General features: G+C 43.8%; 1 protein-coding gene across 1 annotated transcript; it reads left to right on the top strand.

The window, feature by feature from the left end:
• Window positions 1–2,478: 2,478 nt before the first annotated feature.
• On the top strand, window positions 2,479–17,466 carry LOC308675960 (proline-rich AKT1 substrate 1-like). The gene is made up of 6 exons (XM_081341643.1): window positions 2,479–2,596; window positions 3,524–3,990; window positions 9,160–9,237; window positions 11,292–11,440; window positions 16,206–16,641; window positions 16,712–17,466. Exons 2-5 carry the CDS (start codon window positions 3,525–3,527, stop codon window positions 16,347–16,349), a joined length of 837 nt encoding a protein of 278 aa, XP_081197769.1. The 5' UTR covers window positions 2,479–2,596; window position 3,524; the 3' UTR covers window positions 16,350–16,641; window positions 16,712–17,466.
• The last annotated feature ends 278 nt before the right edge of the window (window positions 17,467–17,744 follow it).

Genomic DNA, 17,744 nt, shown 5'->3' with positions numbered 1-17,744 from the left:
GCAGGTACTATTAAACAATTATGCCCCCGGTTAAGGAATGCTTATACATTCGAAGAACTTAAGAAGGTACGAAATAGGAAATATATTTTATGATTTAACTACTAGGGAGCTGTGGCACGTGGAAGCATCTGGGTGATTTTGGCCTGGGAAGTTAAGCCTTGGGGTCCACACAGGATGGATTGATTGGCAGCCTGTTAAGCAATATCGCATGGGTCTTCAAACTCGGCCCTTTTATGACTCATGGACTTCAAATCCCAGAATTTCTCAGCCAGGCATGCTGGCTGAGGAATTCTGGGAGTTGAAGTCCATGAGTCATAAAAGGGCCGAGTTTGAAGACCCCTGCAATATCAAGACTAGATATCGGGGAGGAGGGGGGGGGAGACAGAAAAAAGTAATGCCAATAAATTTTTACCAAGAAAATTGGGTTTATGAAATATTTAAAGATTATCTAAAGTTTTCATCATTGGCAACCTTCACTCTCGAGAGACTATGGTGTCGTGCTCTGGAAAGAGGTCCTAAAGCAGCATCTGGTGTGGCTAAAAAGGCCAATTCGAGAGTGGCAGTCCCTTCCACACTGAGGGCAGATACAATCTGTCCCCTGTCCAGCCCCCAGATTTTGTTGGTTCCGGGACTGCCTCTGTGCCTTAGCCTGCCGCACAAGTGTCTCTTCGAATTGGAGAAGGCCATGCTGCGTCTTTAGCCTCCAGGCTGAATGATCAGAGAAGTTTTCCCAGCTGTTAATGTCCATTCCCAAGGCCTTTAGATCCCTCTTGCAGATATCCTTATATCGCAGCTCTGGTCTCCCTCTGGGGCGCTTTCCCTGCACTAGTTCTCCACACAGGAGATCTAAAGTTTATCTTGCAATTATTACCAAAGGACGCACTAGAAGCGAGGGAATTTCATTGAATGAAATAATATATAAAATTAATCTTGCAGCGGAGAGAAAGTGAATCCTTTCCTATCTTAATAGATGGGGGAAGAGTTTTCTATCAAATGAGAAATAACTTACACGCTTAAGAGTTTTCGAGTGGGATGCTTTCTGAGACTTCAACTCCCAGAATTCTTAGCACTCCTGTTGGCTGGGGGTGTTCTGGGAGTCGAGGTTCACATACTATACTTGGAAGTTGACAGGTTGTAAAAGCTCTGCCTGATAGCATGGTATTCATTTGATGCTGATGATGATTCAGTATATATCTCCTTTCTGCTAAGCACCCATCAAACAACACGTGCCTAGCTTAGGTCCTTAGGAAAGGCTAGATAGGTGGATAAAAATGCCAAATAAACATTTGGCTGGCTGTGCGACGAACCCTAATAAATGCCGCCCAGCTCTCAGTGGCTATGGACAGCTTACACAACCAAGCAAATAAATCAGAATAATATCAATAATGCATTAGAAAAACTCTGGCAAGCATGGTGAAACGAGGGATTTCAGTCTCCAGAATGAGCAAGGAAGGACTCCCAAGCCTGACCAGGCGATGGCAGCAAGAAGCTTAGAGCACGGTTTATCAACCTTGAAAGCTTTAAATTGTGTGGAATTCTGGGAGTTGGAAGTCCACAAAGCCTCAAGTCGCCATGATTGATTAAATTGAAACACCGACTTAGCGGGCTTCTTGCTTCTCTTTGCTGCCACCTGCTGGACTTTAGAATATCTGCAAGCATAGCAACATTTTCCCTTAAGAACGGGCAGCGTTTTACTGTAGCAATTCGCTAGCGACTCCTGGCGGATACGGTTTAAATCGCCTGCTGGAAATTCTCAGCGAAGGTGCTACGTTTTAAAACGGGTGGCCTTGAGATTCCTCAACTTTCACCTGGGTATCCTGAGTTCCTGTCTCGCCTCATCTTTACAGAGGTTCGGCTGGTTGCCTGCCCTAAGTTCCCAAATCCCGTGTAGCTTTCTCCCTTCTCTTCTAATATGGCCATATCTAGAATTGTCAGTATCTCTTGGCCGCCATTCGGATTTTGACAACCCTCAGAATGTAAACATGACTGACTGACTGACTGAATGAATGAATGTAATATTTAAGCTGAATCCCCGGGTTTGGATAAACCAGGGGTAGGCAACCTCGGCTCTTTTATGACTCATGGACTTCAACTCCCAGAATTCCTGAGGCTCAGGAATTCTGGGAGTTGAAGTCCATGAGTCATAAAAGAGCCGAGGTTGCCTACCCCTGGGATAAACAATCGCACGCATGCGCACGAGGAAAAGCTCTCTTCTTCCCCCCCCCCCGCTTTTCGACGCCATCTTTGGGCCGGGCAATAAGAAGGCCAATCGACGTTCTCAACTCCTCCCTCTCCCCGACGCCTTCCTTTGTTTCCCCGCCCTCCATCTTTGAAAAGGCAATGTGTGGGCGCTGGTCTCATGTCTTGTGAGGGCGGTCGGAGGAGGCGGAGTCTTGGGGGTGGGGAGGGGGAGGTGGCGGTTGTTGTTTAGAAGAGGAGGAGGAGGAGGAGGGGGCAGCATAAGTGTCCTGGGAAGGGTTAAAGGTGAGAGGTCAGGATTCCGGCTGCTGACACCCCCCCCCCAAGGGGGCTGGGAGGAAACGGGTCTCCGGTGCTTAAGCGAAGGGGGGAAAAAAGAAATAAGAGACAGGAGAAGGTAATATGCGTCCCCCCCCCACCATCACCGCCGCTTCCTTTCGGAGCCCTGCTTGTGGGGGGGGGAGGGCTGGGGAGAGAAAGGGGGCGTCGCTTCTTCCTGTCTGTCTGTCGGTATGTGTTCCCCCCCAAAAAAAACCACTCCTTGCTTTTATTGCACGGCTGTATCATTTGCTTCGGTGCCTCTTTTTTTTGCCTCTTTCCCTCTGGGAAAAGGGGGCTTTCCTCCATGCACAGCCTTCTCTGCACCCCACGTCCCCCCACACCTGGTGCACGCTCTTTCCAAAGCAGTCTTGGGTCATCTGAACCCCACTTTCTGCCCTGCACACCGCCCGCCCCGTTGGTTGCTTGCCTCTTCTTGCAAGCTCCTGCTCTGGCTGCTTCTCTCCATGAAAGAAACCCCCCCCCCCCCCAGGCTTGTCCAGCTTGATGCGCTGTGGCCTCTCTTGGTTTTCATACAAGGCTGTTTGTTCATCGTGGCTTCTTAACTTTTTTTCTTTTTAAAAAAAAAAACTCCTGGTCAATGCCAGGTGTTCTGAATTCAGGCCGTGGTTACTCGGCTAAGCTGAATTCCCTCTCTCCGAGGCAGAGCAGGTTTCTTGGCCTTCTGTCCATTCCTGATCTCTCATAAAAGTGCCCCAGGGCGAACTAGGGCAGTGACATTCAGCTGGTTAATTGGCTAGGCAAATTGACTACAGATATTTTACTTTTTGACTGGGCAAAAAATAGTTGCCTTTTTTTAAAAGGCAGCGTGTGGATTTGAATGCCTGTTGCAGTGCGGTATTTGTGTCGCTTAGAAACAGGTGCTTGTTTCCTTCCTGTGAATATTTTAATGTTTTCATCAGCTCGGCTTTTTAACTACGGATGAGTTCTCTTCCACTGTGCGATGGTTTAACCTCGGGGTCCTTTTCGTTTTGTTTGCCTGCAGGATGACAGATATGGCAGATAATCATAAGGAAAATTGGGTAGCCCTGGTGGCTGCAGCGGAACAGTACCGGCGCCAAACGGGCAACGAAATTGTTTTGCTCACAGCCTTCCGGGCACCACCCCCTGGCAACTACAGCTATGCGCAGCATGGAAGTGGGGCTCTAGCAGATGCTGTTCAACGCTACCTCGAAGATATCGCAGTGGTTCACAAAACCACTGCTTTCACCTATGCTGCCCGCCCTCCCTCAACCCTTCGTCCACTTCCCCCACAAGGATCCTACTCCCAAAGTTACCCTCCTACTTATGCTCCAGATGAGCCTGCCCCACACAGGACGCCTACCTTCCAGGGGGGCTTGCCTCAGGCTTCAGGAGGCCAAGAACCTGAAGATGAAGATGATGAAGGGGACAGAAATACATTGACTGAACTGGAACAATCCGGTGGGAGAGACCCTCCTAGTGAAACTACTGGTATGTATCTGGGTAACAAGTTTGCATTTGTAGCCTGTTTTTCTATAAATCATTTCAAGTAGCCTGCAATAAGTATATAATTGTCAGATATCAACCCAGTAGACTGCTCACTCCAAAGCTTTACTTGAAAAGCCAGGCTTGGACAGCACTCTGGAAATTACAGGATGGAGGTAGAGACCTATGGCTTTTTTAATATCTATATATCTATCTATATCTATATATACATATACATATATATATACATATATACATATATACATACATATATACATATATATATATATATATATATATATATATATATATATATATATGTATATGTATGTATATATATGTATATATATGTATATATATAAATAAAGTTCTATAACAAAAGTCAACTTTCCTCAGTCAGGTGTTCTCCAGATGTGTCAGACTTTAACTTCCAATACCTGCCAGCCAGCATCTGGGCTAGAAGGCCCAGGGAAGTTAAAATCCAACCACCAGATGGCTGAATGTAGAAGTCCGCAAATAAGTAAAGTTAAGAGTGTAATGGACTATATTTTAACTGGATCCATTAAGAAAAGCAACACATTGTGCCAAACCTTGACTTGCTTAAATATAGTTTTAGAACAAACACTGTAGACTTGTATAATAAGAAAAGTCACATTGAGTTGAGGCTCGGTGAGGTGCCTGAAGGCACTAGCTTCGCATCACATTTTTAGAAAGAATAAACACTAGGTACTAGTAGCACTTTTCCTATTGTTGCAGTTGTGACAAAACGCTCTGCTAAATTGAGAAGGCACATCCCAAGGTATTAGGTTTGACAGAACAGTGGGCAACAGTTTGAGAATGAAGTGAACACACGATTATGCACAGTCCCTTGCATTCCTCTCTCTCTCTCCCTTTTGGCCTTTATACTTTATTTTTCTGCTAAAAAGGACTTGCAAATCAGCAGGCAAAAAGAGTTTTAACAGGGTGACTTTATTATAGCTTAAAAGGCCAATGAAAAGGAAGCAGAATAACAAATTGTTGGTGTGTCAGCCTGAAAGGGGTAAAAAATGAATTCGTATCATTTAAAAGTCCCCCGAAAAAGCAATAAAATCATTAATAAAAACAAAGAGCAATTTTATTTTGGGAACAAAATGGAACCCCGAGTGAATGAGTGTTTCAGAATTGGGATCCTCTGCCAAAAAAGGTCCCAAGTATTTACCTGCTGCAGCTTGGAGCCAAGTCTCAGCTGAAGATCTTGTTCATAGGTTGATATATAGGAGTATAACATTTCAAATTCGTTTTGTTTGTTTTTTGAAAGATACAGAACAGCTATATTAAGGATGTGAATTTAGTCACAATAATTCATATCAGATGTAGATGTATTAAGTTACCTTTAGATAACAATTTTTCAGGTGCTGAGAAGCATTTCATGTAGCTTAATTTGAGAATCCTCAGAATTCTTAAAGGTATTTTGTTCATATTGTAGACAGACACTTGTGAGCACATGCCTGAAAAAGGAGATTGGATACTTTCATGGCTTCTAGTCTTAGCTACTGCATCTAGTGGATCTGTGTTGGGTGTGTCTTTTGTACCTTGCCCTCTGAACCTTTAGCCTCTCTTGCTGTGTATTTAATGCACACAACAGTCCTGAGTGAAGCCTGAAGATGTCTGCAGAAAGATTTTTTAGCTTCCAGGCTTAGGAGAACCCATTCGATACTAACTGGGGTTGTTGAGTTGTGTGAAGAGGCATGTTGGCCTACAACTTGCAAAGTACATTGTCCTATATCTAGTAGGCTCCATTTTGAGCCACTGAATCTTATCTTGTGAAGCACAACTAATTTCCTGCAGGCTGTGGTCAGGTTTCAGTCTTCCTCATTGGCCTGAACGCTCTTTGCATCGCCAGAGGTGGAGGTCCTCCAGATGTGCTAGATGACAATGTGTTTTTTCATACACATGATTACAAGTAAATCTGGAGTACATAGAATAGGACGCTCTGAACCAAATACTGTGCTATGTGTCTCTGCCCTGACATATTCCTGCCTTCCCTCAGGAAAACAAATCTCGAGTATAGTGAACACTTGCCCAGAGATGTGTAAGATTATTTGAAGAGAAGTTTTTCCTCATGCTGTCGCATGTGTCGTGGTTTTAGTCTGTCCTCCTTTCAAGCCAACTTGGTTCCCTTCTACCATTTTTCCTGTAATGATTTATAGTTTACATTTCCTCCCATGTGAAGCACTCAGAAGGCCAAAAGATCTTAAAATCTCATAAAAACAATTGCGAGAATCATTAAGAGAGCTGAATCTGAAAGGAAAGGTCTAGACCAGGGGTAGGCAACCTCGGCTCTTTTATGACTCGTGGACTTCAACTCCCAGAATTCCTGAGCCAGCATGGCTCAGCTTGGAAACCTCTCCCTTTCCCCTCAGCATGGCTGGCTCAGGAATTCTGGGAGTTGAAGTCCACGAGTCATAAAGTGGCCTAGGCCAGGGGTAGGCAACCTTGGCTTGTTTATGACTCGTGGACTTCAACTCCCAGAATTCCTGAGCCAGCATGGCTCAGCTTGGCAACCTCTCTCTTTCCCCTCAGCATGGCTGGCTCAGGAATTCTGGGAGTTGAAGTCCACGAGTCATAAAAGAGCCAAGGTTGCCTACCCCTGGTCTAGTCTAATGAAGAGAAGGACGAGGGGTGACATGATAGCAGTCTTCCAGTATCTCAGGGGATGCCCCAAAGAAGAGGGAGTCAAGCTAACCCCCAAAGTACCAGAAGGCAGGACAAAAAACAACGGATGGAAACTAATCAAGGATGGAAACTACTCAAGGAAACTAATCAACCTGGAATTAAGGAGAAGTTTGCTGACATTAAGAACAACCAACCAGTGGAACAGCTTGCCACTAGAAGCTGTGGGTGCTCCATCACTGGAGGGCTTTAAGAAGAAACTGGACAGCCATTTGTCTGAAATGGTATAGGGCAGAGGTAGGCAACCTTGGCTCTTTTATGACTTGTGGACTTCAATTCCCAGAATTCCTGAGCCACCCATGCTGAGGAGAAATGGAGAGGTTTCCATGCTGAGCCATGCTGGCTCAGGAATTCTGGGAGTTGAAGTCCACGAGTCATAAAAGAGCCGAGGTTGCCTACCCCTGGTCTAGACTCCTTTCATAAAGGTGGAAAGAGCAGGAGTGTAGAAGTGTGCATCCCAGAGTTTGGAAATAAGATAGAAGCCCCACGAATGGAGCTCGGAAAATGAGGGCCAGAGGTATGTCTTTAAGAAGGCCACTTCTCTTGACCTTAATATTCAAACAGAGGCCTGTGGCATTAGGAGTGCTTGAGATACTAAGGCCACAGCTTGTTTAAAACAATCTTACTGCAATCGCTGTTGTTATCTTCATCACACCCCTCCGAGATAGACTAAAAGGCAATAGCTGATCTAAATAAGATTTGCGACTGAGGGAATGGATGGAACCATAGTCTCTCTAGAATTATATCTAACAGTCCCGACTATAAAGTCACGCTGGTTTTGACTTGCTGGAAAAGTAGGTCATTAGTTATGCAAAGCTTAGCACCTTAAAATATTCCATTCCTCCTTCAGACCGTTCTGATCCTGGTTGTTCAGCAAGTAACTGTGGAGCAATCCAGAACAGCCAAAGTCCAGAGAAGGAACAAAACATTACTGCCTCAGAACATTAGATTGCGCACGTATCCATCACGTATGAAAAGCTATCTCCTCCCCGCTCTTCTAGTGTTTTAAGTTAGTAAAAAAGAATCTCTTTGGCTAAGCCTTTTTAACTATCAATTTTGATTTCATTGTTTTCATGTTTTCTGCTTCGTTGCAGCTTTATAAGCTGCATTGAGGCGTTATGTGGATAGTCCTCAACCTATGACCACAAGTTGGACCAGAATGTCTATGTTGTTAAGTGAATCACGCTTCTATTTATGACCTTTTTGCCATAGTTGCTCAGTGAATCTGGCTTCTCCCATTGACTTTGCTTGTCAGACGTTGGCTGGGAAGGTTGCAAACAGCAATCTCATGATCCCCGGACACTGCAATCATCATAAATGCCTATTACCAAGTGCTCAAATTTTGATCACATGACGATGGGGGATACTGTGACTGTTGTAAAAGTGAGTCCCAATCATAACTCATTTTTTTGGTGTCAATCAAATGATTCCTAAATGAATGGTTGTAAGTCGAGAACTACTTCTATAAGCAGAAATATGTGCTATAACATTATTTGACATATCCCACCTTTATTTTATACATAATATAAAATACATTTTTATAGCATACGTAATTCACTCATCTCCCATTTTCCTCACCACAACAATCCTGTGAGGTGGGTTAAGCTGAAGAGATTGTCTGGCTCAAAGTCCTCCAGCTGGCTTCCATGCCTAAGGGAGGACTAGAACTCATGGCCTAACACTTTCTAGTTTAGTATCTTAGCCTCTGCATTACCTCAGCTCTCTGTAATATCCTACAGTGTGATATCTTTCTTTTAAAACTGACTTCTCATAGTTGAGATGCATTCCTTTCGGATGTCTTATTGTCATCTGCTGACATGAAAGGAGTCTGTGTGAATGGGAGGTCCACAAACTCATTTAATTGCAATAATGTGAACCTTAATCCACATTTATTAATGGAGGAGGCCTATTAAGCTACCATGACAACTCCTTCACTGTGTACTTTTTTTTTCTCCATCCTTTCCTCCATCTCATATTGTTCTTGCCTCACCCGAGGGTTGACGTATACTTTCTGCCTTGCCGTCCTAGGAAATTTATAAATTAAAATAAAAAGTAGGCTTTTCAAGCAGCCATTGAAGTGTGCTTTGTTTCAGGTTCCAATTCAGTTGCTGAAAACTATTATATTGAGTATGATCGGTTCTAACTGGTCTTTGTTTCAAAAACACACACACACACACACACACACACACACACACACACACACCATCGCTTGTGCTGTATTTAGAAAACCTTGATGTTCGTGCAAGCTGGTTGATAGCTTCCAACTGATGGTATTATTTTTGTACACAAGGAATTAATTCTAAAAAAAAAGGTAGTATGAGAAAGGCAGCATTTCTATTCAGCTGCTGGGGGATAAAAAAATGATAATCAACATTTACGTTGAGGGACAGGGGTGTAATGTGAGGGATCCTTGTACGGACAGCCACTGTCATTCTACATTTTAAGATAACAATCCATTTTTAGGTCTGTTTGTGATGGACGAAGATTCTCCAAGCCAAGATTATGAGCCTTTTTTTGATTCCGATGTGGAGAGCACTGACGGTGAGTGAAGTAGCACTGTGTAAGAGAGACAACACTCAACTCAGCTAATCCTTTGAGTTTTCCATCCTCTCTTCTCAGAATGATCCAAGTCTACTGGATTAGTCCAAACGTCCTGTAAATTTTTGGTTTCAGCTTCTTCCATGAAGTCCTCGTTTGTTGTAAGGATCTCCCTGACAAGCCTAGTCAGTTTCAATTACAAGTAGTCCTCAACGTCCGACCACAAATGAGCCCAAAATGTCTGTTGCCAAACGAAACCAGTTAAGTGAAATTTGACACATTTTATGACCTGTCTTGCCACAGATGTTAAGTGAAATCACTTAACAGTTGTTAAGGTACTATCACGGTTTTGTTCAACGGATCTGGCTGCCCCCACTGACTTTGTTTGTCAGAAGGTCGCAAAAGATGATCCCATGGCCCTGGGATACTGCAGCCGTCGTAAGTATGAGTCAGCTGCCAAGTGTCTGAATTTTGACCACGTGCCCATGGGGATGCTGCAGTGGTCATAAATGTGAAAAATGGTCATAAGGCCCTTTTTTCAGAGCTGTTGTAACTTTGAATGGTCACTAAACGAACTGTTGTTGTAAGGCGAGAACTACCTGTACTGTACCAAGCATAGTTTTAGTGGCTAAGAGAATAATAAAAAAACAACCCTCTCCAGCCATTCACTGGATGACTTTGGCTAGTCTAGCATACTTTACAAATTTGTTGAGAGAAGAGAAAGAAAAAGGGAACTGCTTTGTCTATTCCTTGGAGAAAGGATATCAATGTGAGGGATAATTAAACAGAGATCCGCCTAATATGTGGGGCTATGTCATCTCTACCCAGTTGGCTCCCTTAATTGCTTGGCCTAATTAGTCTTTAACGAGACTGCTAGGCTTGTTCTCAACTTTTTTTTTCCTATTTCTATTTAATGTCATTCTCCACAGTTTGTATATTACGAGTTATAACTCCTCGCTGTTTATACATTTGACACTTTTGTAAACAGTCTGTGTGTTATCACTTGAGTTTTCAAAAACTCCAGAAGCTTGAATGCTTTGTGACAGCCATCTCCACTTTTAACGGTATTCAATCCAGCAACCAGGATTTCCTATCTTTGGCCATGCCAGCTGGGAATTCTGGGCACTGTATTTGCAGTGGGACTGGAAGGTGCCAGATTAAGGAAGGCTGCCATAAACAGAAAACTTTTATTAATTGACCATAGTGGTATTTGATGCCCCGGGGAGATGCTTCATTTCATTTGTCTTTTGTAGATCTTCAGTTCTCTTTGGGATTGAAACTATATTACAGGATGAGAGGAAGTTTTAAATTACAGATTTAAAGTTGCTCTACTGATGAATCAATCTCTGGCTTCCTGGGATTTTCAGGAAACAGAATATGGAGAAGTTCTGAATGAGAATAGCCTTGGCCAGATCTAAAAATGAGCATTCCAGGTATTACTTGATAAAAAAATATCTTCAAGAATGTATAAGCTATGTCAAAGATTAACACATGCTTGTACACACTTGGAAAGTTTTTGAATAAAGTTCAGAGAGAGATGGAGGATCTGTGGCAGCTTGTAGATAATTAGTGTGTAGCTAATCCCTTCTGCTGCTGCCCACTTTTGAAAGAGGCTTGTCATAAGAAAAAAGGAAGGCAACACGCGTGCACAACGACGCACTTGCCTGCAGCTTTGCATCTATTTGCAGGAATCCCCTTGAGCTTATCAAGGTCACACTGGCGTGATAAGAGAACCTTTTAGTAAATGAGTGTTTTGTGACTGGCCGGGAAAGTGCATCTGGCACACGCTGTCAAAATTCCAGATGTGCCTTTGTCCTAAAAAGTTGCCTACCTCTGGCTCTAAATGTTGAATCGAAATCTCCCTGTAGCTTCGGCCAAACGTGGCCAAAGATTAATGATTCTGGGAGTTGTAATTCAACAAAATGAAAGGGATTAATCATAACCAGGCCACTCCTGGTTTTAGATCATGCTTCGGATGCCTACAGCTCTGTTTCAAATGTTGCACAGTTGGTCTAAGCTTTTTTTTTTCTCCCAAACCCCCCCCCCCTTTTTCTCAGATGGGAGTCTGAGTGAGGAGGCTCCAGGACAGACAGCTCCTCCACCCCTAAGCCACCAGTATGCCAAATCCCTCCCAGTCTCCGTGCCCATCTGGGGCTTTAAAGAGCAACGCCAAGAGATGCGATCTTCTGACGAAGAGAACAGTAAGGTGGGTCAAAGTGAGGATGGGGTCCTGGAGACAGTCCTCTGGGGATGCAGAAGGGCTGTTGAGACACTTCCTTTTTCCTTGGGCGTCACTGGAGCCTTGCCGACTTAAGTACAGGTGGTCCTTGAATTACAGCCATTCATTTAGTGATCGTTCAAAGTTACAACGGCACTGAAAAATATGTCTTGAACGACTGGTCCTCGCCCTTACGTTATAACGTCCACCCGCATTCCCATGGTTGGCGAACAAAATTCTGGCAACCAGCATGTATTTGCAGTGTCTCAGGGGGTCACGTGATCGCCATTTGCCGCTTTCCCAGCCAACTTCCCAACAAACGAAATCAGTGAAGAAAACTGGATTTGTTTAACAACCCACCTGCTTCGCTTAATTGCAGTGAATTGCTTAACAAGCGTGGCTGGGGAGGGGGGAAGGGGAAAGCGGCAGGGGGGGGGCATAAATCAGGCACGGTTCATTTCACCACCACTTTGCTTCAGAGTGGAAATTCTGGTCCCAATTGTGGTCATAAGTCAAGGACTACCTGTAATAAAATCCCTGAGAGGGGGTTGTTTGTTGTGGCCGAGCCTGTCTCAAGTCTGAAAGTAGAGAACAAAATGCTTAATTCCGCATAAAAGCCTGATTAGATTCCAAGGTTGCTTTGAGGCAACCTTTTCCCAACCAGAGACTCAACTTCCTTGCTGGTCTTTTTCAGCCTGAGAAGACATGAGGGTGATGCCATCAAAGAAAGAAAAGTTCCCTCATTTTTGGAAGTGATTGTGATTGGGGGCCTGAATAAATATATATTATGCTTTGGGGTGGGGTTGTAATGATCTCCTGATGTAGTGATACGTTTACAAATTTGAGTGACCATCTTGAGCATATTTTACATTTCTGGCCGCCACCTTTTAAGGAAGACTCGGAATTTGCAACGTGTTTAAAGGAGCCTGCTCAGGGACAACAATTACGTCTTTGAAGAGAGTCTGAAGGAGCTTTATGTATTTGTGCTTTAGAAAAAATGAGTGAGAGAATTGATAAGATTTCCAAGAACCTGAAATAAGGTCTTGCAAAAAAAAGGTGAAAAATCTGTTTTTCATCACCCGAAAGGATGGAACACAGGAAAATGCTCTCGGGTTACAGGAAGGCAGATCAGAGCAGATCGAATTGTGTAGAAGACTTTCTTACAGTAAGAGCAGTTCAAGCCAAATACCCAAACAGGTTGTAGGTCCCTGCATTAGATGTGTTTAAAGAAAACTCAGGCAAAAGTTTGAAAGCCATGCTTTAATATGGGTTTCTGGACTGAGCAGAGCATTGGGCCCCGTCAAACTATTTTTCATAGTTTGGAATAGCAAATCGTAGAAATGCAACAGCCTAATGCAAAGTTTTCCAACCATGGCAATTTCCAGGTATGTGGACCTCAGCTCCAAGAATTCCACAGCCAGCATAGCCATTTCTGAGAATTCTGGGAGTTGAAGTCCACTCCTCTTCAATTTGGAAGGTTTGGAAACCCTGGTTTAAGGGCTGGCTCTTTGTCCACTTATCTTGACCATTCAGTTGTGCCTAGTTCAGTTGTGACTTTTGGCTTTATTTGTTCTTTCTCAATTATCCCTACACCGAGCGTCATTTACCCATAAACCACTTTGTTGTTGTTAGTTGCGAAGTCGTGTCCGACCCATCGCGACCCTATGGACAATGTTCCTCCAGGCCTTCCTGTCCTCTACCATCTTCTGGAGTCCATTTAAGCTCACGCCTACTGCTTCAGTGACTCCATCCAGCCACCTCATTCTCTGTCGTCCCCTTCTTCTATTGCCCTCAATCTTTCCCAGCATTAGGCTCTTCTCCAGTGAGTCCTTCCTTCTCATTAGGTGGCCAAAGTATTTGAGTTTTAGCTTCAGGATCTGGCCTTCTAAAGAGCAGTCAGGGTTGATCTCCTCTAGGACTGACCGGTTTGATCGCCTTGCAGTCCAAGGGACTCGCAGGAGTCTTCTCCAGCACCATAGTTCAAAGGCTTCAATTCTTTGGCGCTCAGCCTTTCTTATGGTCCAGCTTTCACTGCCATACATTGCAACTGGGAAGACCATAGCCTTGACTATACGCACTTTTGTTGACAGGGTGATGGCTCTGCTTTTTAGTGTGCTGTCTAGATTTGCCATGGCTTTCCTCCCCAGGAGCAAGCATCTTTTAATTTCTTGGCTACAGTCCCCATCTGCAGTGACCTTGGAGCCCAGGAAAATAAAATCTGTCACTACCTCCATTTCTTCCCCATCTATTTGCCAGGAATTGAGAGGGCCAGATGCCATGATCTTGGTTTTCTTAATGTTTAGTTTCAACCCAAGTTTTGCACTCTCCTTCTTCACTCGCAATAAGAGGCTCTTTAGTTCTTCTTCACTTTCTGCCATTAGAGTGGTATCATCTGCATATCTTAGGTTGTTGATGTTTCTTCCGGCAATCTTAATTCCAACTTTGGATTCATCTAGCCCTGCCTTTCTCATGATGTGCTCTGCATATAAGTTAAATAGGCAAGGTGACAGTATACAGCCTTGCCGGACTCCTTTCCCAATTTTGAACCAATCAGTCGTTCCGTGTCCAGTTCTCACTGTTGCTTCTTGGCCCGCATATAGGTTTCTCAAGCGACAAATAAGATGGTCTGGTATGCCCATCTCTTTAAGGACTTGCCACAGTTTGTTATGATCCACACAATCAAAGGCTTTAGCATAGTCAATGAAGCAGAAGTAGATGTTTTTCTGGAACTCTCTAGCTTTCTCCATGATCCAGCGTATGTTAGCAATTTGATCTCTAGTTCCTCTGCCTCTTCGAAATCCTACCTGTACTTCTGGTAGTTCTCGATCCACATACTGCTGGAGTCTAGCTTGTAGAATTTTAAGCATAACTTTACTAGCATGAGAAATGAGTGCAATGGTGCGATAGTTTGAACATTCTTTGGCACTGCCTTTCTTTGGAATTGGAATGTAAACTGATCTTTTCCAATCCTGTGGCCACTGTTGAGTTTTCCAAATTTGCTGGCAAATTGAGTGTAGCACTTTTACTGCATCGTCTTTTAAGATTTTGAATAGCTCAGCTGGAATACTGTCACCTCCACTAGCTTTGTTGTTGCTCAGCTTTTCTAAGGCCCACTTTACTTCACATTCTAGGATGTCTGGCTCGAGGTCAGTGACCACCTCATTGTGATTATCAGGGACATTAAGCTCATTCTTGTATAGTTCTTCTGTGTAATTTTGCTACCTCTTCTTAATCTCTTCTGCCTCTGTTAGGTCCCTGCCATTTTGGTCCTTTAACATGCCCATTTTTGCATGAAATGTTCCCTTCATCTCTCCAATTTTCTTGAAAAGATCTCTGGTCCTCCCTATTCTGTTGTTTTCTTCTATTTCTTTGCATTGTTCATTTAAGAAGGCATTCTTATCTCTTCTAGCTATTCTCTGGAATTCTGCATTCAATTGGGCATATCTTTCTTTTTCTCCCTTGCCTTTCGCTTCCCTCCTTTCCTCAGCTATTTGCAAAGCTTCCTCAGACAGCCATTTTGCTTTCTTGCATTTCTTTTTCTTTGGGATGGTTTTGGTTGCTACCTGTTGTACAATGTTGCGAACCTCTTAGGTAGGTATAGTGAGGAAAAGGGAAATCCTACACAGTTGGATACTTCAGAGGAAAAGACTTTACAAAAAAGGGGGGGGCTTCAGACCAGTTTCTGGAGAAAAATCAGAAGTGGCTTGCAGTTTTTTAATCACGTTAAAGTTTTCATCCCTTTGAGCAGGTAATGGAAAATGGTATATAGTCCTTGACTTACGATCACAGTTAAGATCAGGAGTCCCATCGCTAAGCAAGACAATTAAATGACTCACACCCAATTTCACAACCTTTTGGGCCATGATTAAGCAAATCACTGCAATCGTTAGGAGAATCACACAATTGTTAAGAGAATCCAGCTTCCTCCAACGACTTTGTTCGCTGGAAGCCAACTGGGAAGGTCACAACTGGCAATCACATCACCCCAGGATGCTACAACTATCTTAAATACATGCCCAGCATCCAAATTTTGATCATGTGACCTTGGGACAGTCGTAACTCTGAAAATCCAAGTCATAAGTCACCTTTTCAAAGCTGTTGTAACTTTGGATAGTCACTCAATGGATGGCTGTAAGTTGAGGACTACCTATAATGAGCATTTTGTGTAGAAAATCAGCTTTCCAGGTTGGTTCTTTTTGTCTTCTTAATTAAGAGTGTGAACCGGTATAGAAGAAAGTCCTCGACTTACGACTACAACTGAGCCCAACATTTCTGTGGCTTGAGATATTTGTTAAGTAAGTTTTGCCCCATTTTACGACCTTTCTTGCCGCAGTTGTTAAGCGAACCACTGCAATTGTGAAGTTAGCAACATAATTGTCAAGCAAATCTGGCTTCTCTCATTGACTTTGCTGATCAGGAGGTCGCAAAAGGTCACGTGACCCCAGACACTGCAACCATCATAAATATGAATCAGTTGCCAAAGCGTCTGAATTTTGATCATGTGACCATGAGGATGCTGCGGTGGTTGTAAGTGTGAAAAAAGTCCCTTTTTCCCAGTGCTGCTGTACCTTCGGTCACTGAACGAACGGTTGTAAGTCGAGGATTATCTGTAACGGTGGAAGAGAAGTCAGATTCATAGCGATAAGCTTCTCGCTATCAGTAACAGCAGGAACGGGGGGGGGGTCAATAGAAGAAATTTGGAGATGCAGGAGGAAAAGCAAACCCGTTCTCTCACTTCCCTTCCTCTTCGCAGCATTCGTCTCCTGACCTCGAGAAGATTGCCGCCAGCATGAGAGCTTTGGTGCTGCGGGTTTCGGACGGCACCGAGATGTTTGGGGATCTGCCTCGGCCACGCCTGAATACCAGTGACTTCCAGAAGCTGCAGCGGAAATATTAACAGATCCGGCCATTGCTCCTTCCGCCTCGGCGCCATTTTCCTCCGCTACCAAAAATCGGTAGACAGGGTTCAGAGCTCCCCCTCCAAGCCATACCGTTCAAATTCTGTCCTCCCCCTCCGGCCTTGGCTCCCACAAGCTTTAATTTAAAATGGGTAACCTCAGTTTCACACTACAGATGGGCTGGAGGGGTTAATTACCTCCTTTCCCCCTCCCCCCAACCGAGAAGCCTCGGCTTCTGTGATTTGAATGCTAACATCAGCGTTTCTCCACAACCTTGACAACTTTTAAGATGTGCGGCCTTCAACTTCCAGGATTCTGGCTGGGGAACTCTGAGAGTTGAAGGCCGCACATCTTTAAAAAGTTGTCAAGCTCGTGGAGAAAGGCTGACTCGGCTCTTAACAGCTCTTCTGAGGGGGGCTTCTGACACACCTTGACGAAACACACGCACACAAAGACAGGAACACTAGAGACACCCTGACAAAAGCAAGCTCGACCATCGTGCCCTGCCTCTGCCGCCCCACCCATCCCCCATCAATCTTTCTGCAGCAAGTTCTTAGAAATTCCCCTCCCTCTCTCTTTTTTCCCTCCCCAGTTAAGTGTCTTTAAAAAAAAAGGATCCTTTGCACACAAACCGGGCTTGTGTATACTTTGGTTTAAATTAACTGTCCCTTTGGGGGACAGTGAGTAGAAGGAAGGGCCGGTGCCATTTTGCCGTTCTTTGTTCTCCTTTCTCCCCCATGTAAATCTCCCCGTTTTCAGGAGTACAATTTCAGGGTCCTTTTTATTCTTGGGGGGAGGTCGGCGCCAACGTTGCCCTTCCACCCTGTGGTGGGTGGGATGCGAAAGAGGGTCTAGGAGCTGCGTACAGCCTCGGACGGATCCCCCTCCACCCCAGCCTACTTTTGTATCAGATTTTCAAGAGCCATTTTTGGCCCGAAACCTTCTATTTTTGTCCAAAGATGATTGGTGAATTGGAAGAGAGATGATATTTTCTTTTTTCTCCTTCCTGCCAGCCTATAAGCCAATAATAATAATAATAATAATAATAATAATAATAATAATAATAATAATAATAATAATAATAATAATAATAATAAAAAGTTGTCTTTTACCAGCTCCTTTTGCTGTATTGTCTTTCTGAGTTTTTAGGGTAGAAATCAGCAGTGTTGGCTGGAGTTCTGAAGCACAAGTTAGAGAAAGATAATTTAAATGAAAAGGGGGGAAAAAAACCCAAGAAAGTCTCCAGAAAGTTAAAAGCATTGAAACTGCACTCCAGGTAATATAGTCCTGGACTTACATTGGTTCATTTAGTGACTGTTTTAAGTTACAACAGCACTGAGAAAACTTGACTTATGACCATTTTTCACACTAATGTCTGTTGCTGCGTCCCCATG

The sequence above is a fragment of the Vipera berus genome (genome assembly GCF_964194415.1).
Source record: "Vipera berus genome assembly, chromosome: W".
NCBI lineage: Eukaryota > Metazoa > Chordata > Lepidosauria > Squamata > Viperidae > Vipera > Vipera berus.
Note: the sequence above shows the minus strand (reverse complement) of the source record. Positions and strands in the feature narration are given on the sequence as shown.